At 42.2% G+C, this 20,130-nt stretch overlaps 1 protein-coding gene across 1 annotated transcript in view; it reads left to right on the top strand.

The window, feature by feature from the left end:
• The window catches only part of SLC27A2 (solute carrier family 27 member 2), a 53,088-nt gene extending 42,133 nt beyond the window's left edge, over positions 1-10,955 (top strand). The window contains exons 6-10 of the mRNA XM_069596542.1: positions 679-769; positions 1,632-1,830; positions 3,517-3,614; positions 9,410-9,540; positions 10,485-10,955. Coding sequence (XP_069452643.1) covers positions 679-769; positions 1,632-1,830; positions 3,517-3,614; positions 9,410-9,540; positions 10,485-10,661 — 696 coding nt within the window. The 3' untranslated portion in view covers positions 10,662-10,955. The remainder of the gene's footprint in view (positions 1-678; positions 770-1,631; positions 1,831-3,516; positions 3,615-9,409; positions 9,541-10,484) is intronic.
• Positions 10,956-20,130: the final 9,175 nt, after the last annotated feature.

Genomic DNA, 20,130 nt, shown 5'->3' with positions numbered 1-20,130 from the left:
CCATGGCATGAAACAAATTATACCATTGTACCACTGAATCTTAAATGTATTTGAGGACATGTCCCTGGAACAGAAAACATTTAACCGTGGTGTATTAACATTAAACAAGATTTTGTGTGTGTGTGTGGGGGGGGTGTTAAATAAGACTTTAAAAGCCCATTAGTGATATATCCATCAAAGAACATGTATGAGAATATTCATAACAGCTTTATATTTAATAGTCTAAAACTACAAATAATCCAAATGTCCATTAACAGGAAAAGAGATAAATAAAGTATGGTATATTCATACAAGGAAAGTTGCATGTCAATAAAAAGTATATCACTGACACAAACACCAGCAGGGAGGGAGGAATATCACAGACATGTTGAGTGAAAGCAGCAGATACGAAGGCATATATTTATTTCATGTATTTGATGCTTAAGACTACTTGATAGTAATAAAAATCAGAATAGTGACTTGAGAGAGAAGGGCAGGAGGAAACTTCTTAAGGTAATAGAAATGTTTAGTATCTTGATCTGGACAGTAGTTACGTAAGTGTATGCATATGTAAAAATTCATCAAGCTGTACACTTATGGTATCCGTACTTTATATACTTTCTGCATGCTATAACACAATAAACAATGAAAATTTGTGAAAGAATATGTGCTCAAAATGATCCATTTTAATTTTACTAGAAAGTCATAAATTATGAGCTGATTAAATATGACGTAGAGAAAGATGAACCCGTTCGAGATGGAAATGGATACTGCATCAAGGTTCCCAAAGGTACAGTAAAATTTTGTTATATTAACCTGTCATGTCTTATCTTAACCGAGTGAACCTTAAGAACTAACATATCACTGCTAAAATGAACATGTGAAATTTTCCAGAGTGGGTGGGGGAAGAGGTTTACTTTGTACCTCTGGAAATAGAGAAATTCCAAAAGGCAATGATTTACGACCACATGTAATGTAACTATAATTTGAAACCTTGCTTAGTAACTTCTTCATTATGAATGGGATATGTAATTATGGTTACAAAACTATAGCTAGTTTTAGGAGGCTTTTACTTTAAAGCTTAAACTACCATGCATTTGTCAAATTATGTATATAAATCATTATTCAGTAAAATATTAGTATTAAAAGAATTACAAATGTGTAAGCATAGAGAATATGTACTCTGTGTGTGTGTACATGGTGTACATATGTCTGTATATGATGTACATGGAAATACACATACATGTGCATGTAAAATGATACTTTCTGCAGCCAACTTGTTACCAGTGGGTTGTATGCCATCTGTTTGAAAGGCAGGTTAATAATAAAATTTTCCTACTGCTAGCACATAAAGCAATGGCACCCCACTCCAGTACTCTTGCCTGGAAAATCCCATGGACAGAGGAGCCTGGTGGGCTGCAGTCCATGAGGTCGCTGAGAGTTGGACAAGACTCAGTGACTTCACTTTCACTTTTCACTTTCATGCATTGGAGAAGGAAATGGCAACCCACTCCAATGTTCTTGCCTGGAGAATCCCAAGGACGGCGGGGCCTGGTGGGCTGCCGTCTATGGGGTCGCACAGAGTCGGACACGACTGAAGCGACTTAGCAGCAGCAGCACATAAAATAGCTATATTCTTCCTTCTGTCTTAGGTGAACCTGGACTCCTGGTTTGCAAAATCACAGCGTTAGCACCATTTAATGGCTATGCCGGAGGAAAGAGTCAGACGGAGAAGAAAAAACTGAGAGATGTCTTTAAGAAAGGAGACCTCTATTTTAACAGTGGGGATCTCTTAATGATTGACCACGAAAATTTTATCTACTTCCACGACAGAGTTGGAGACACATTCCGGTTGGTTTCTCTGAATTATTGAACCAAAAACAAACACATGCACAATTTGGCTTACTTCTAAATTAGAATCATGTTCCATTTTGGTTGTGGTGTTCCATTTCCTTCTCTCTGTCATGTCAGTTCAACCTCCTGTATTCCCAGAAAGGTCTTCCCTGATGGCTCAGCGGTAAAGAATTCACCTGGAATGCAGGAGACACAGGTTCAATCACTGGGTGGGGAAGATCCCCTGGAGGAGAGCATGGCAACCCACTCCAGTATTCTTGGCTGGAGAATCTCATGGACAGAGGAGCCTGGCGGACTATAGTCCATAGAGTCTCAAACAGTTGGACGCAACTGAAGCAACTTAGCACACACACATATTCCCAGAAAATATGGAACAAGATACACAGGGTGTCACTCTGCACTGTGCAGTGAACTTGGCTGAGCAACCAGATGAGACTAGGAGAGAATACCTGTGTCTGCTTTGGGGCACCTCCATAACTTAGTCTGTTCAGTTCCTCTCCTTATCATCAGTTATTACCAGCCACTCAGGTCAGCCAGGGATGTTCACACTGTTTTCTATCATAAGGCTTTTCTTCAGATAAAATCAAATGCAAATTAATATGAAGATGATCTAGTTGAAGAGGAGGCAAGGGTTCTGAGCCCCACCTGGGCCTCTCCCTCCCACTTTCCATCCCCAACCAAATGGTTTCCCACAGAACCCCTAAGTCAGCACAATGGACATTGAAAGTCATTGTAACGGACCATGAAATTAGTTCTCAGCAACAGCATTGTCCTCCAGCCTCATGACAATTTGTTTAACCCAGCTTCCTTATTGTATAAACTCCCTGAGGCCAGACTCTGTCTGCTTGTTCACCCCCAACCCTAGCACCTGGCACAGTGATTACTTTTTGCATGAATGAATAACGAAGAGACGGGAGTTGTCTAGTAGAAAGAGCATGGATATGAATGAGAACTCAGCTCCCAGGCTTCCTTTGCCTGTGAGCAGATGTATTATCAAGGCAGGTAACCTTTCTCCACCTCAGTTACTTCACCCAGGAAATGAAGGTCCCAGTGATCCTTAGGGTTCCTTCCATCTCTAACACCCCATGACTCTGGATCTAAATTGTTAGTTTATACTGCCTTCATGTTACTAAAAAGATACCTTGGGGAGATCTAAAGAATTTTAAATGTAAGTTAAAATTTAACTAAAATTCAACATTTTATTCTCCCTACAAATAAAGTATGATGTTTTCTTTCTTACTAAAAGCATTTTCATAGACCTAAGACCCTGAAATACAAGTATGAAATTCTATTTAATAGAAATTTGCTAACTGAATTAAAAATAGCAAAGTTAGTGAATGAGGAAAGGGAGAGACCTATACGCAACAAAAAGTCACTGAGATTTATTTTTTATTCCTAGTGCCTTTCTTAGGCCAAACCTGTATTTTAACATTAGAACATCATTCTGTGTACCACATTTCATGTCTGGAGGTTAAAATTTCACATTTTATTATTTAGGTCTATGCCTTTGTCTTTCATGCCTCAGGCAGGATGCCTCTCCCATGAGTTAAGTTGGAGAGTTTGAGGACCAAGGTGAGGAAGACAAACGCAGCCATCCCACAGAGGCCTGGAGAAAACACCTGCCACACACCAGCTGGACCACAGACCGCCAATGACCTCTGCTAACCTTGCCTTTTCTTCCAGGTGGAAAGGGGAAAATGTGGCCACCACTGAAGTCGCTGACACAGTAGGACTGGTTGATTTTGTCGAAGAGGTGAATGTTTACGGTGTGTCTGTGCCAGGTATGCACAATGTATGCTAAATCAAAGCCAAAACTCCTACACTAACTGAACATAGTTTTAACCCCAGGGCAAAGTTTGTCATCACTTTTTCCTGCCAGCTGGAAAAGCAAACAACTCTTTGCCAGCTCCTGGGAGTAAAGGGCTCATGTCTGGTTTATGTGCATTCTAAACCAGCCACGTGAGTCCCTCTGAACCTGGCCTTCCTCTGTGGTTCAGCTCCCAAGCTGTTCTGAGACTCTCCAGCAAGACAAATCTCCCAGAGATGCAGGGCCCAAGCAGCGTTCGGCATGCCTCAAGAAAAGACGTGTCACTCTTGAGAGCTTAGAAATGGCATCTTGGCCTCTGAACTGGAAGGCACAAATAACAGGCAAGTGCAGTTGCTATAGGAAAAAAGCCAAGAAGGGGCTGAGTTTTCCCAGACTTTAACAGCAAGTTCCTGATCCCCGCTTGCCCCACTGAGTTTGAGAAGCTTCACACAAAGTGCTGTCACCAAGCCTGTGTCTGCTGATCAGCCTCTGCTAAGAGAGAGGGGTGTGTGGGGTCTGATTTGGGGTCCTGACTCCAACACCTGCTGGCTGTTTGACTTTAGGCAAGCCACTAAGTTAGGGAGAATACCAACCCTGCAGTTAAGATTGCCTAGAAAACTAATTCATTTTAATTACATAAATACTAAATATATGTTTATCAGATATGTACATGAGGGTTGTCATGAAATCATTGTAATTATAGATGTCAGGAGGATTAAAACCTCCAAATCACTATCCAGCTATAAGGTACTAGGGGTAATGGTGTTTCCTAGAACTCAGTACTTGGGATTCTCATCTATATTCAGAATGGAAATCCCAAAGTCCCTTTTCCTTGAGTTATGATGGTTTCACATGACATCATGCTGTCCTTTTGTTTATTAAAGACTATTTGAGGCTTTCTCTTGCCTGTTCCTCTCCAGCTCTGTGACAGTGACATGATAGGAAATGTAGCCACATCTTGGGTCAGAATCTGACCCAAGTCCAACTTCTCATGTTGGACTTCAGGCTGAATTATCACAAGGGCCCATATCCTGGTTGTCAGCCATCACACCATGTTCTCACAGATCCCACCCAAAATGTTGCATGCACTTCTAAACGCTGGGTTTTTTTTTTTTAAAGTAACAATACAAAAGAATGAGTATGACAAGGTAAGAGAATATGGGAAATGGAATGAAAGGCCTAATCCATGTTCTTCAAAGTGGTGTCACCTAGAAATTGGAACTTTCCATTGGCACTTGCCATCTGCCTCTACAAGGATCAAATTATGAGCTGCTACAGCTGGAGTTCAGGGTAGAGATCAGGAATTAGGCAATCTGTGCTTTGGGAAAAGCTAGTAGAGCAGGTCTTCAGATAGATATTTTCAGAAGATTTTCTTAAGCTAATTCTTGCATCTCCTTTATCTTTTGTAGAAAAGCACTAAATTCTTCATGGTGACATCTGCTCCTCATGACTAGCAGTAACCTGCAAAAAAAAAAATATATATATATATATATGTGCTTGATTGCATGTACTCCCCATTCACTAAAGTCTCGTATATACTGACCTTTCCCACTACCTCCTTGGAGCAGTTTCTCAGAGCCATCTGAAATGCTATCTTCTAGGCTATAGCCCTCATTTTGCCCTCAAAACTTAACTCACAACTAATCCACCTGCAATGCAGGAGATCTGGGTTCAATCACTGGGTTTAATTCTTGGAGAAGGAAATGGCAACCCACTCCAGTATTCTTGCTTGAAGAATTCCATGGACAGAGGAGCCTGAAAGGCTCCAGTCCACGGGGTTTCAAAAGTCAGACATGACTGAGCAACTAAACCACCACTTACACTGTACATTTTTTTTTTTTTTGGCTGACAGTGGGGTCCCTGGACCAGCAACAGCATCATCGCCTAGAAGCTTGTTAAAAATGTGCTATTTCTCATATTAAAAATGCCCACCCCAGACCTACTTAATCAGAATCTCTGGGCTAGGGCCCCAGAAAGCTGTGTTTTAACAAGCCCTCCAGTGATTCTTAAAAACAATCAAGTCTGGTTTGAGGTGATGAATATTTTCTAGAACTAGATACTGATAAGAATTGCACGACATTGTATATGCCACTGAACCGTACACTTTAAAATGGTTAAAATAACGATACATTATTTTACCACAATTTTTAAAAAACACTAAAGTCTGAGAAGCATGGAGGCCTAGTGGTTCTGAAAATCTAGCCAGTCTTCAGAGTCATCTGAGAAACTTTTTAAAGCTAGGATCTAATGAGTCAGAACCTCTGGGGTTTGGGACTCAGTCTTTTGTGTCTTTTTAAAAATTTTATTCCCAAGTGGGTCTAACAACCAGTAATGTTTCGGAGCCACTGATATAGAACAAAGAAGAGGAGGCTAATGGGTTTCAAATGATTGGGAGACATCAGAAAGAACAAGGAGCAGGTGTGTTCATATTACTCTGGAGAACAGAATGAAAATGGATGGATTGAAATGACCAGGGAGCAACTTTTAGCCTGAGACCTCTCCTGTAACCTGAGGGACCAGCAACAAAATGCACTGTCTCCTGAGACAGACAATGTCCCACCAATGTGTAAAGAGGCTGGCTGTCCACTAGGAATCCTATGAGAATTCTCACAGAAGTGAAAGATCAGGTACAAATCCCAACATCTCTCCTGTTTTCAGATTCTGTGAGTCTCAGTTCAGTTCAGTTCAGTCTCTCAGTCGTGTCCAACTCTTTGCGACCCCATGAAACGCAGCACGCCAGGCTTTCGTGTCCATCACCAACTCCCAGAGTTCCCCCAAACTCATGTCCATTGAGTCGCTGATGCCGTCCAACCATCTCATCTTCTGTTGTCCCCTTCTCCTCCTGCCCTCAATCTTTCCCAATATCAGGGTCTTTTAAAATAAGTCAGCTCTTCATATCAGGTGGCCAAAATACTAGAGTTTCAGCCTTAACATCAGTCCTTCGCATGAATATCCAGGACCAATTTCCCTTAGGATGGACTGGTTGGATCTCCTTGCAGTCCAAGGGACTCTCAAGGGTCTTCTCCAACACTGCAGTTCAAAAGCATCAATTTTTCTGTGCTCAGCCCTCTTTATAGTCCAATTCTCACATCCACGCATGACCACTGGAAAAACCATAGCCTTGACTAGGTGGACCTTTGTTGGCAAAGTAATGTCTCTGCTTTTTAATATGCTAAGTTGGTCATAACTTTCCTTCCCAGGAGTAAGTGTCTTTTAATTTCATGGCTCCAATCACCATCTGCAGTGATTTTGGAGCCCAGAAAAATAAAGTCAGCCATTGTTTCTCCAACTATTTGCCATGAAGTGATGGGCCCGATGATCTTAGTTTTCTGAATGTTGAGCTTTAAGCCAACTTTTTCACTCTCCTCTTTCACTGTCATCAAGAGGCTCTTCAGTTCTTCTTCACTTTCTGCCCTAAGGGTGGTGTCATCTGCATATCTGAGGTTATTGATATTTCTCCCAGCAATCTTGATTCCAGCTTGTGCTTCATCCCAGCAGCCTTGAAATGTGGCAGTTCATCTAGAGAAAGACATAAGTCCGCTGGGGTGATTCTCAGTTCCAAAGGACTTAACAAGGCTTTCACAGATTTCAGCTTTGAGATGACATCAGAACTGCCAAGCTCCTCTGTAAAACTTTATATTATCAACAGAACTTTCTGCAATGTTCTGAAAATGTTCTATATCTGCACTCTCAGCCAATTGCTACCATATGGCTGTTGAGCAGTTAAAATGTGGCTGGTGAAACTGAGGAACTGAATTTTTTATTCTATTTAATTAATTTTAATAGCTACATGTGAGCAGTGGTGACCATGTTGTTAGTACAGCTCTAGAGAACCCCTGGCTTAAATTGTTGCAGACAGGAGCCTTCCCCCTGGAACTCAACTAGCCCCAGCCGACCTCTGGGAATCAGAACAGAGACCTGAGATCCATCAGCCCCATTGCCTCTCAGAAGCAAGGTGCCAGCTGACACTGAAGATTTCTGTTGCATCAGCCTCTGCCTTCATTCTAAAAGGAGCTCACTGGAGACATTCAAGATTCCTGAGACTAATGCCTTTGACACAGCTACCAGGGGACCCTAAAGAAAGAGGGTCCGGTGCCCTGCCTCCCTCCTTCAGACAAGAGGCAAAGCAAATGTGGATGCATTTCCTTTCTTGTACGCTTTCCTCTGGTTTTCTTTAGAGTCATAGGTAAACATGCAATCACCATGGGAGAGATTTCGAAAGCTGGGGCCCAAGTGACAAAGGGTGGCTCAATCTCCTTCTCTGGTTACAGTTAAGTAGTTCAGAAAAATGGACCCAGACTCCCACTGGGTCTCCTGGATCAGGTAGAAGATGTATTTATAAGTAATTACCACTGTCCTCACAAGAAAACAATGGTAATTGTTCTGAATGCCTCTCCGCTTACAGCCCTGCCTTATAGGATCTGTTTTCTCTGTGGAGAGTCCAACCTCTCCGGACTAGTACGGCATCAAGGTGGAGGCTAGGGGTGACACAGCCCACCCTTGATCTGCCTTCACCTTCCCGCCTGTCAGCCTCTCTGGAATGCAGAGGCAAAGCTGTTAGGAACCATAATTATATAACTAAGCCTCAGAGGTGACATTTGTACCTGAAGCACAGTAGATCTGACCTGCTACCTAAAGAACAACCTGAGCCCAGTTATCCCTGAACAAGAGTTTTTCATCAGAGTTCAAAAAATTTCCTTTAGGCTCTAGTTCAACCGGTTGTCCATACAGTAGTTTACATCTAGGCTGTCAAACCGCAACATGAATCAGCCTCCCTTTTGAACCTCCCTCCGATCTCCCTCCCCATCCCACCCCTCTAGATTGATACAGAGCCCCTGTTTGAGTCTCCTGAGCCATACAGCAAATTCCCCTTAGCTATCTATTTTACACATGGTAACATAAGTTTCCATGTTACTCTCTCCATACATCTCACCCTCTCCTCATGTCCATAAGTCTGTTCTCTATGTCTGGTTCTCCACTTCTGCCCTGTAAATAAATTCTTCAGTACCTTTTTCCTAGATTCCATATATATGCGTTAGAATATGTTTTTTATCTTTCTCTTTCTGTCTTACTTCACTCTGTATAATAGGCTCTAGGTTCATCCATTGAACAAGTCTTTTAATGTCACTAAGCCTCAGTATCTTCACCTGTAAAATGGTGATAACGTTTGCACCCCTTCATACAGTTGTCATGAGGTTAAATGAGATAGTACATAAAACACATTTCATGGACTTCCCTGGTGGTGCAGTGGGTAAGAATCTGCCTGCCAAAGCAGGGAACATGGATTCAGTCCCTGGTCCAGGAAGATTCCGCAGGCTGAGGGGTAGCTAAGCGCATGGGCCACAACAGCTGAGCCCTCGCACCACAGCTACTGAAGCCCGCATGCCTAAAGCCTGTGCTCCACAGCAAGAGAAGCCATTGCGAAGGGAAGCCCCTGCACTGCGACTAGAGAAAGCCCACGTGCAGCAGCGAAAACCCCACAAGCCAAAAACAATAAATAAACATAGCAGTGTGGCCATGTCAAAAAATAAATAGATACGAAAACACACTTCGTAAAGGGCCTGGCATGTAATAAAGATTCAATCAAGGTATAGCTTGTTGTTTTACCATTAATTCACTTCAGAATTTAACTTCAAAATATATTTTGAAATACAAATTCCAGCTATCCGAAAGAAACCCATGCCATAATGTTGTCTCAGTTCACTATCCTCTGACCTAGCAAAGCGCCATAAAATAAACACACCTAATTTTTATTCCCTTTAACTCTAGGTCATGAGGGTCGAATTGGCATGGCCTCGATCAAGGTGAAGGCAGACCATGAATTTGATGGACGGAAACTCTTTAAGCACGTGGTCGATTACCTGCCTAGTTATGCAAGGCCCCGGTTTCTAAGAATTCAGGTGAGACCCTGCAGTTATCCTTTCTCTTGGAGACCCCTGCCTCTTAGGAAACAACTCTTCTCTACCATGGCAACCTTGCCAGCCAAATTTTCACTACCCTTTTCAGGGAGCTCAATGAGGAAGCAGAAATACCAGAAGATAAAACTAGCTGAAACTGAATCCTAATCCCTTTCTCCTTAAAATGACAGACAGTTCATTCAGCAAGAATGTTAGCAAATAACTCACAATGTCTGTTTGATGCAGTATAACAGACACATAAAATAGAAATGCTCTGACCTTCTTATTGTTTCCAGTTTTAAAGAATGGTTTTAAAAAAAAAAAAAAACCTCACTGAAGTCCTGCACCTGTCTACGGCCTGAAATTTAATTGGGCGTCATTAGCCAGTCAGAACTCCAAAGCTAAGCTATCACTGATAGAGGGACTGTTTTCTTTCTCAAACATTAACCCCTTAGTTTAACTCACTTTTGGATCTTGGGCACTGTGACTCTGTAGCTGAGGATTTAAGAAAAGCAGTGTTAGATTACCAGATATTGCTAAGGTTATACAATTATCTCTGTTGATATTCATAAAGCCCTGACATTTGCTTTACAATGAGACGTTGAGAGACATCAAAGTTGAAATATCCTCAAATCCCCCTATTTATTGAAGTAGAAACAAGAAACAGAAAAAGTGTGAAAAAGCAGATTTGTCTGTGTGTAGATGATTGCTTTCCCCACCTCACCATTAATCAGAATTTTCCAGCAATACCTGAAGCTTGCCAAGCAAAAATGCTTCTGCTTCATATTCCACTGTCACAGCCCCTTCCGCCCCTCAAGTGATCTTTAAGCTTTAAGGGAAGGAAAAATACCTCCACAGAGGGCCCCCTAGTGGAGGTTCTGAAGACAGGCTGTACTGGTATCCCACAGAACCCGCCTCACAGCTCTTAAATGATTGATGTTTTTCAGGACACCATTGAGATCACTGGAACTTTTAAACACCGAAAAGTGACCCTCGTGGAAGAGGGCTTTAACCCTGCAGTTATCAAAGATGCCTTGTATTTCTTGGATGACAAAGCAGAAATGTATGTGCCTATGACTGAGGACATTTATAATGCCATTAGTAATAAAATTCTGAAACTCTGAATATTACCAGCAGGATAACTCAATGTATTTCCAAAAAGAAGCTAAATGGATCTAGTGCAGCCAAATGCTGATATAATCCACCTTTAATTTGAAGACTGTACGGTGCATTTTTTAATGTACAGCAGTAAGGGGAGACTTTTTTAAATCACACCTGAACCTTTGTAAGTGAAAAGATCTAGATATAATTATTTTTCAATTTGCACCTACTGTTTGTATTGCAAACTAAGCTTGTTAGAGGCAGGGTGTTATTTTTTTTTAATATGCAATAAAATTGATGAACACCAAGATAAGAAATGGCACTTTTTCCTGACTTGATTCTAAATGCAGACCCTTCAGCAAGTGATGCTGGGAAGACTAGTCAATTGCATGTAAAAGAATGAAATTAGGGATGTCCCTGGTGGTCCAGTGCTAAGACTCTGTGCTCCCAATGCAGGGGCCCTGGGTTTTACCCCTGCCCAGGGAACTAGATCCCACATCTAATGACTTTTCATGTTGAAACTAAGACCTAGCTCAGTCAAATAAGTAAATAAATAAAAATACATATTAAAAAAAAGAATGAAATTAGAACACCTTCTAACACCATACACAAAAATAAACTCAAAATGGATTAAAAACCTAATTGTAAGATGAGAAACCATAAAACTCTAAGAGGAAAACACAGGCAGAACACTCTCTGACATAAATCACAGCAAAATCCTCTATGACCCACCTCCTAGAGTAATGGAAATAAAACAAAAATTAAATGGGATCTAATTAACCTTAAAAGCATTTGCACTGCATCATTTCAGTTCAGTCGCTCAGTCATGTCTGACTCTTTGCAACCCCATGAATCGCAGCATGCCAGGCCTCCCTGTCCATCACCAACTCCATGAGTTCACTCAAACTCATGTCCATCGAGTCACTGATGCCATCCAGCCATCTCATCCTCTATCGTCCCCTTCTCCTCCTGCCCCCAATCCCTCCCAGCATCAGAGTCTTTTCCAATGAGTCAGCTCTTCGCATGAGGTGGCCAAAGTACTGGAGTTTCAGCTTTAGCATCATTCCTTCCAAAGAACACCCAGGACTGATCTTCTTCAGAATGGACTGGTTGGATCTCCTAGCAGTCCAAGGGACTCTCAAGAGTCTTCCCCAACACCACAGTTCAAAAGCATCAATTCTTCGGTGCTCAGCCTCCTTCCCAGTCCAACTCTCACATCCATACATGACTACTGGAAAAACCATAGGCTTGACTAGATGGACCTTTGTTGGCAAAGTAATGTCTCTGCTTTTTAATATGCTGTCTACGTTGGTCATAACTTTCCTTCCCAGTCCAACTCTCACATCCATACATGACTACTGGAAAAACCATAGGCTTGACTAGATGGACCTTTGTTGGCAAAGTAATGTCTCTGCTTTTTAATATGCTATCTACGTTGGTCATAACTTTCCTTCCAAGGAGTAAGCGTCTTTTAATTTTATGGCTGTAATCACTATCTGCCTTGATTTTGAAGCCCAAAAAAATAAAGTCTGACACTGTTTCCCCATCTATTTCCCATGAAGTGATGGGACCAGATGCCATAGGAAACTATAAACAAAGTGAAAAGACAACCCTCAAATTGAGAGAATAGCAAATGAAACAACTGACAAAGGAAAAATTTCCAAAAATACAAGCAGCTCATGCAGCTCAATACCAGAAAAACAAACAATCCAATCAAAAAGTGAGCAGAAGACCTAAACAGACATTTCTCCAAAGGAGACGTACAGATGGCTTATTGACGCATGAGAAGATGCTCAACCTCACTCATTATTAGAGAAATACAAATCAAAACTACAATGAGGTATCATCTCACACTGGTCAGAATGGCCATCATCAAAAAGTCTACAAACAACAAATGCTGGGGAGAATGTGGAGAAAAGGGAAACTTCTTGCACTGATAAATTGATATAAATTGATACAGCCACTATGGAGAACAATATGGAGATTCCTTTTAAAATAGGAATAAAACTACCATACGACCCAGCAATCCCACTACTGGGCATACACCCTGAGGAAACTATAATTGAAAAAGACACATGTACCCCAGTGTTCACTGCAGTGCTATTTACAGTAGCTAGGACATGGAAGCAACCTGGATGTCCATCAACAGATGCCTCAATAAGGAAGTTGTGGCACATATACAAAATGGAATATTTCTCAGCTTTAAAGTATACATTTGAGTCAATTCTAATGAGATGGATGACCCAGGGCCTATTATACAGAGTGAAGTAAGTCAGAATGAGAAAGACAGATATCGTATATTAACACGTATATATGGAATCAAGAAAGATGGTATACTGACGATCCTACTTGAAGGGCAGCAAAGGAGACAAAGATATAAAAAACAGAGTTCTGGGTATAACGTGGGAAGGAGAGGATGGGATGATTTGCGAAAATAGCATTGAAACATATACATTACCATAAGTAAAAGAGATGGTCAGTGGCAGTTTGCTATATGATGCAGGGAAGCCAAAGTTGGTGCTCTGTGACAACCTAGAGGGCTGGGATGGGGTAGGAGATGGGAGGGGGTTCAAGAGAGAGGGGACATATGGATACCTACGGCTGTTTAATGTTGATATATGGCAGAAACCATCACAATATTGTAAAGTCATCAGTTCAGTCCAGTTCAGTTGCTCAGTCGTGTCTGACTCTTTGTGACCCCATGAATCGCAGCACGCCAGGCCTCCCTGTCCACCACCAACTCCATGAGTTCACTCAGACTCACGTCCATCGAGTCCATGATGCCATCCAGCCATCTCATCCTCTGTTGTCCCCTTCTTCTCCTGCCCCCAATCCCTCCCAGCATCAGAGTCTTTTCCAATGAGTCAACTCTTCGCATGAGGTGGCCAAAGTACTGGAGTTTCAGCTTGAGCATCATTCCTTCCAAAGAACACCCAGGACTGATCTCCTTCAGAATGGACTGGTTGGATCTCCTTGCAGTCCAAGGGACTCTCAAGAGTCTTCCCCAACACCACAGTTCAAAAGCATCAATTCTTCGGTGCTCAGCCTTCTTCACGGTCCAACTCTCACATCCATACATAACCACAGGAAAAACCATAGCCTTGACTAGACAGACCTTAGTCAGCAAAGTAATGTCTCTGCTTTTGAATATACTATCTAGGTTGGTCATAACTTTTCTTCCAAGGAGTAAGCGTCTTTTAATTTCATGGCTGCAGTCACCATCTGCAGTGATTTTGGAGCCCAAAAAGATAAAGTGTGACACTGTTTCCCCATCCATTTCCCATGAAGTGATGGGACCAGAGGCCATGATCTTCGTTTTCTGAATGTTGAACTTTAAGCCAACTTTTTCACTCTCCTCTTTCACTTTCATCAAGAGGCTTTTTAGTTCCTCTTCACTTTCTGCCATAAGGGTGGTGTCATCTGCATATCTGAGGTTATTGATATTTCTCCCAGCAATCTTGATTCCAGCTTGTGTTTCTTCCAGTCCAGCGTTACTCATGATGTACTCTGCATAGAAGTTAAATAAGCAGGGTGACAATATACTGCCTTGATGTACTCCTTTTCCTATTTGGAACCAGTCTGTTGTTCCATGTCCAGTTCTAACTGTTGCTTCCTGGCCTGCATACAGATTTCTCAAGAGGCAGGTCAGGTGGTGTGGTATTCCCATCTCTTTCAGAATTTTCCACAGTTTATTGTGATCCACACAGTCAAAGGCTTTGGCATAGTCAATAAAGCAGAAATAGATGTTTTTCTGGAACTCTCTTGCTTTTTTGATGATCCAGCAGATGTTGGCAATTTGATCTCTGGTTCCTCTGCCTTTTCTAAAACCAGCTTGAACATCAGGAAGTTCATGGTTCACATATTGCTGAACCTGGCTTGGAGAATTTTGAGCATTATTTTACTAGCATGTGAGATGAGTGCAATTGTGTGGTAGTTTGAGCATTCTTTGGCATTGCCTTTCTTTGGGATTGGAATGAAAACTGACCTTTTCCAGTCCTGTGGCCACTGCTGAGTTTTCCAAATTTGCTGGCATATTGAGTGCAGCACTTTCACAGCATCATCTTTCAGGATTTGAAATAGCTCAACTGGAATTCCATCACCTCCACTAGCTTTGTTCGTAGCGATGCTTTCTAAGGCCCACGTGACTTCAGATTCCAGGATATCTGGCTCTCAGTAAGTGATCACACCATCGTGATTATCTGGGTCATGAAGATCTTTTTTGTACAGTTCTTCTGTGTATTCTTGCCACCTCTTCTTAATACCTTCTGCTTCTGTTAGGTCCATACCATTTCTGTCCTTTATCGAGCCCATCTTTGCATGAAATGTTCCCTTGGTATCTCTAATTTTCTTGAAGAGATCTCTAGTCTTTCCCATTCTGTTCTTTTCCTCTATTTCTTTGCATTGATCGCTGAAGAAGCCTTTATCTCTTCTTGCTATTCTCTGGAACTCTGCATTCAGATGCTTATATCTTTCCTTTTCTCCTTGGCTTTTTGCTTCTCTTCTTTTCACAGCTATTTGTAAGGCCTCCCCAGACAGCCATTTTGCTTTTTTGCATTTCTTTCCCATGGGGATGGTCTTGCTCCCTGTCTCCTGTACAATGTTACGAACCTCATTCCATAGTTCATCAGACACTCTATCTATCAGATCTAGGCCCTTAAATCTATTTCTCACTTCCACTGTATAATCATAAGGGATTTGATTTAGGTCACACCTGAATGGTCTAGCGGTTTTCCCTGCTTTCTTCAATTTCAGCCTGAATTTGGTAATAAGGAGTTCATGATCTGAGCCACAGTCAGCTCCTGGTCTTGTTTTTGTTGACTGGATAGAGCTTCTCCATCTTTTGCTGCAGAGAATAAAATCAATCTGATTTTGGTGTTGACCATCTGGTGATGTCCATGTGTATCCTCTAATTTAAAAAAATTCTTTAAAAAAAAGAAATAATACAAGACTGAAAAAATAAATGCAAACCCTGAACCTGACAGCCTAACTGGTCGTTTTTCACAGGTCTCCCACTTACAATGCTAATAGTATTTTAAGTAAAGAAGGATAAGGAGGTGGGAGGTGAGGGGGTAGGTCCCCAGGGAAGAACCCAATGAGGTCCAGATCTACTGTAAGGCCAACCCTACTCCCCGAGAGCATCCTGGCCACTGTCCACAGCATTATTCATCAAGTGATAAAGCCACCTATAGTCTCAGAAGAGGCTTAAGTCTAGAGTATCAGAGTTCTATACATAAAAAGCTGTTCAGCAAACTTTTCAGCTATAGCAAAGGTCGAAAACTCCAGTGTCTTCAGGACTTGTTTTGGTAATGTGGATGAGGAGAGAGGTCACAAATGATCATGGAAAACTTGGGGACAGCCAGGGCACAGTTTCGGTCAGCTGATTACTGTCATGGGGCCATACAGCCCAGGTACTTGGGGATGGCCTAAGGGAAACTACGTATGCCACTGCATCTGTGAATTTGCCAATCATGTAGGATGATGGTGGCTTGTGGGTCAGCATTTGGGAAGTTTTGCAAAATACTAGCTATCTCTGCCTTTGCTTTATTGATCTCCTTGTGAAAATTTTAACCCAGGTGATGGGAGATAGCCAAGCTTTTGACAATGTAACATTGTGCAATTTTGTTATTTGGAATCTTGTTAAAGTGACTCATGTTGTACGCAGTGATTATGTTAAAGCAATCCTGTCATTCCACATCACATGGGACCCATTTTCATGTGAGAGGTCAGCACTTACATCACGCCATTAGAGTTCCAGAGGCCAAAACCTGCTGGTGCCTGACCACCTTTGACCCACATCTTAGACTTCCCAAGAAACTCAGATGGCCTCCTCAGTCTCTCACTTCCCCAAACGTCTGAGATTCAAGTCAGGAACACAGCTCTGTTGGGATGAACAGAGGCACCACCTACAATATCCTCAATACCTGGGTTTGCATTTGTGTAAACAAATTTAAGCAACCCATCCTGTGACAGGTAATCAATTTTAAAGACTGATTTTTCTCTTTTAAAAGGGTCAAAAATTGTGTACATAGAATTGTCTGTGTAAATCACCTTCTTGATTTGAAAGCACAAATGGATATTTTTTTAATACACTGATACCCATGTAAATGCTTCCCTGGTGGCTCAGTGGTAAAAGAATCTGCCTGCCAATGCAGGAGACACGGCTTGAATCTCTGGGTTGGGAAGATCCCCTGGAGGAGGAAATGGCAACCAAGTTCAGTATTCTTGCCTGGAAAATCCCATGGACAGAGGCACCTAGTAGGCTATAGTCCATGGGGTCGCAAAGAGTCGGATTGAGAGACTAAATAACAACCACCACCACCACTCATGTAAATCATCCAACAGGTCTCTGATTTCAAGTGCATTGGTTGGAGACATATAATGAGTGCGTAGATAGGCTGCTACAGGCACCAAAATAATTTGGGGGTAAAACTAGTGAATGTCAGCATCTGAAATAAAAGCCAAGAAGAATCAGTATAAAAACACAGTGACCCTCCCTAAAAGATGATGTTACACATGTTATTCATTTGTACACCAGCTCCACAAGCATTTAGTGGGTCCCTGCTAAGGACCAACAGATAAGCTCAGCACAGTGTGATGGAGTTTTCCAAGCTGCTGTTTAGGAAGTCAGGTCAGAGCTTCAAGGGAAGCTGACTGGAAAGACCCCTAGAAGGAAGGCCAGAGTCTTCTCCAAGTGTTTTGACTTTTGGAAAATAATTATTTTGTCATTACAGTTGGTGGGCCTGCATGAAGACTGTAAAGAGACAGCTAAGAGGAAAGATGTCAGTCAGGATCACTGCAGCCCTGTGCAGGGGAAAGCTGGATGCCTGGCCAACCCAGGTTTTCTAGTCGGCATGGGTACCGTCTCCCCAGGTGCACAGAGTACCATATTGTCATGTGGATATACAGCTGATGGTGCATTCCACTATGATGGTCAATTTCCTTTTGTACAGATGTCATACATCTATGAAGCTGTAAGCTCCATGAGAGTAGAGAGTTCATCTATTTTGCTCATCATTATGTATCTAGTGCCTCATACATGGGAGGCAATAATTATTTTATCAGGCAACCCTGATAAATACCTGGTTCCACATGCAAGCTTTTATATATATATGTGGGGAATGGGGAGGTGTGTTAGAGGCCGAGAGGATGAGCCAAATGGATTATCTGAGTCTTCTAGTTCAGGTACAGCAGTGAGTCTCAAACTTGAACACTGAGAGTCACCTTCACCAAAAAGTTTTGGTAGGACACAGACTGGGACTTCCCCGGTGGTCTAGTGATTAATAATCCGCCTTGCAATTCAGGGAACACCACTATGATCCCTGGTCTGGAAAGATTCCACATGCTGCGGGGCAACTAAGCCTGTGTTGCACAGCTACTGAGCCTGTGCTCCGGAGCCCACAAGCCGCAGCTACTTTTAGCCCACATGCAGCAACTACTGAAATCTGCACACCTAGAGCCCATGCTCTGCAACAGGAGAGGCCACTGCAATGAGAAGCTGATGCACCGCGACTAGAGAGTATCCCCTCTCCACAACTAGAGAAAGCCTGCGTAGCAAGGAAGACCCAGCCCTGCCAATAATAAACATATAAACATATTTTTAAAAAGACACAGACTGTTGGGACCCATTCTCCAGAGTTGAAACTGGAATTGGAATTTGCAGTTCTAACGAATTCCCAAGTGATGCTGATGCTGTTGATCAGGGGCTGCATTTTGAGAACCACTGACACAGAGAAAAAGCATCCTGAGTTACACATCATGTGTGCTTAGTATAATTCAGTTCTTCGGGTGTGGATTATCTTTCATCAACTTAGATTTAGATTTGGATCTTAGATTTGGAGTGACTCAAAGTACAGGCATCAGGGAAGGTCCAGCATAAAGCAGCACTCTATCATCTTTAGCCTTCAATTGTTCTTGAAAATTCATGTTAACAGTGTCTATTTACTAGATACACGCATGCTTATTATTTGCTACAGCAAAACTGAAAGCAATCCTAGAGAGTGTCTAGTCAAACCTCTTTAATAAAACAAAACAAAACGAAAAAACAATGGAAGCCTGGGGAGAAGATGTACAGGCAGCTCATTAGCATCATTAAGCTCCCACCCAGAACCTGCAGAAGAGACCACGTCTTTATAGACCAGAGCATGTTCCCAGATCAGCAGCATCAGTATCAGCTGGGAACTTGTCAGACATGCAAATTATCAGGCCCCTCAGACTTACTGAATCAGAACCACTGGGGAGGGGCCCAGTCATCTATGTTTTTAACAAGCCCTGCTGGTGACTCTGCGGCAGGCTCAACTTGAGAACCACTGGCTTGGAGCAGGGCTTCTCAAGCTTCAAGCTGCATAAGAAGTGCATGGGGATGCCAGTGCTTCTGGTGCACATGCCCCTCTTGGAACAGCAAGCAACTCTAGAACACTGCGGCTTTTTAGATCACTGGAGAACTGTTAAAAAAAACCCAAAGCCTTAGGCCCATCTGATACCAGTTAGATCAAGATTTCTGGGAGTGAGCACCAGGTATCAGTACTTTGTTTTTAAAGACTCCCAGGTGATTCCAGTATGGGCAAAGTTCAGGGACTAATTGAGAACAAGGGTAATATGCAAGTATAAACTCTTGACAAAGATTCTCACCCTGACCAAAATTCTACTTAGGCTCCTCTAAGTCCTCTTCACAACTGGGCCACAACCTTGACTTATAAAGACTTGAATAAAATAGGAGCAGAGTTTCTAAGTGTTCAAGGCCACACCCCTCGGATAATCCTACATCCCCTTAAAGTGCCTGCCTGAGAAAACCCAAGGCTGCCAAAGTATTTTCCACTTATTCCAGGCAACACTTGAAGATAGGGTCCCTATCTCCCAACCTCTTTGGAAGGGTAGGGGCCTCACTTCGATAAGCACCAGTTAGCAAACCCAGGTGGGCTTTCCATGGATCAAACCCCTCTCCTGCTTTTGGTAATTTTTCATTTCCTTAACCCTACTGAGCCCCTGCAGGCGTTCTCCCTGTTCCCACATTCTCCCTCTAAAGTGTCCAGTGACCTCTGTACAAATATAGTTAAGCCTAGTTCACACTGGACTCATTTTTCTATAGCAAATAGTTATTACTGATTGAAAATCTGTTCTTACCAGGACTTCCCTGGTGGTCCAGTGGTTAAAAATCCACCTTCCAAAGCAGAGGATCCGGGTTCCATCCCTGGTCAGGGAACTAGATCCCACCCACATGCCACAGGGCAATTAAGTCTGCGCATGGCAAGTAGAGAGAAGCTTTTGCACGCAACAAAGACCCAGCAGCCAAAAGAAAAACAAAGAAAAAAAAATGTATCCTTGCTGTTTTAACTAGCAGCCACTTTATCTTTAGCAGTGTTAATATAACCAATTTCAGAAACTAGCAGCCACTTTATCTTTAGCAGTGTTAATATAACCAATTTCAGAACTACTCCCTATAAAAGTACCATCTGAAATGGAAAGAACTCACCATGGGTAAGCTGCTCGGGAAAA

This window comes from Ovis canadensis, chromosome 7 (assembly GCF_042477335.2).
Source record: "Ovis canadensis isolate MfBH-ARS-UI-01 breed Bighorn chromosome 7, ARS-UI_OviCan_v2, whole genome shotgun sequence".
Taxonomy (NCBI): domain Eukaryota; kingdom Metazoa; phylum Chordata; class Mammalia; order Artiodactyla; family Bovidae; genus Ovis; species Ovis canadensis.
The sequence above is the reverse complement of the archived record's forward strand: the minus strand, read 5'-3'. Positions and strand labels throughout refer to the sequence as shown.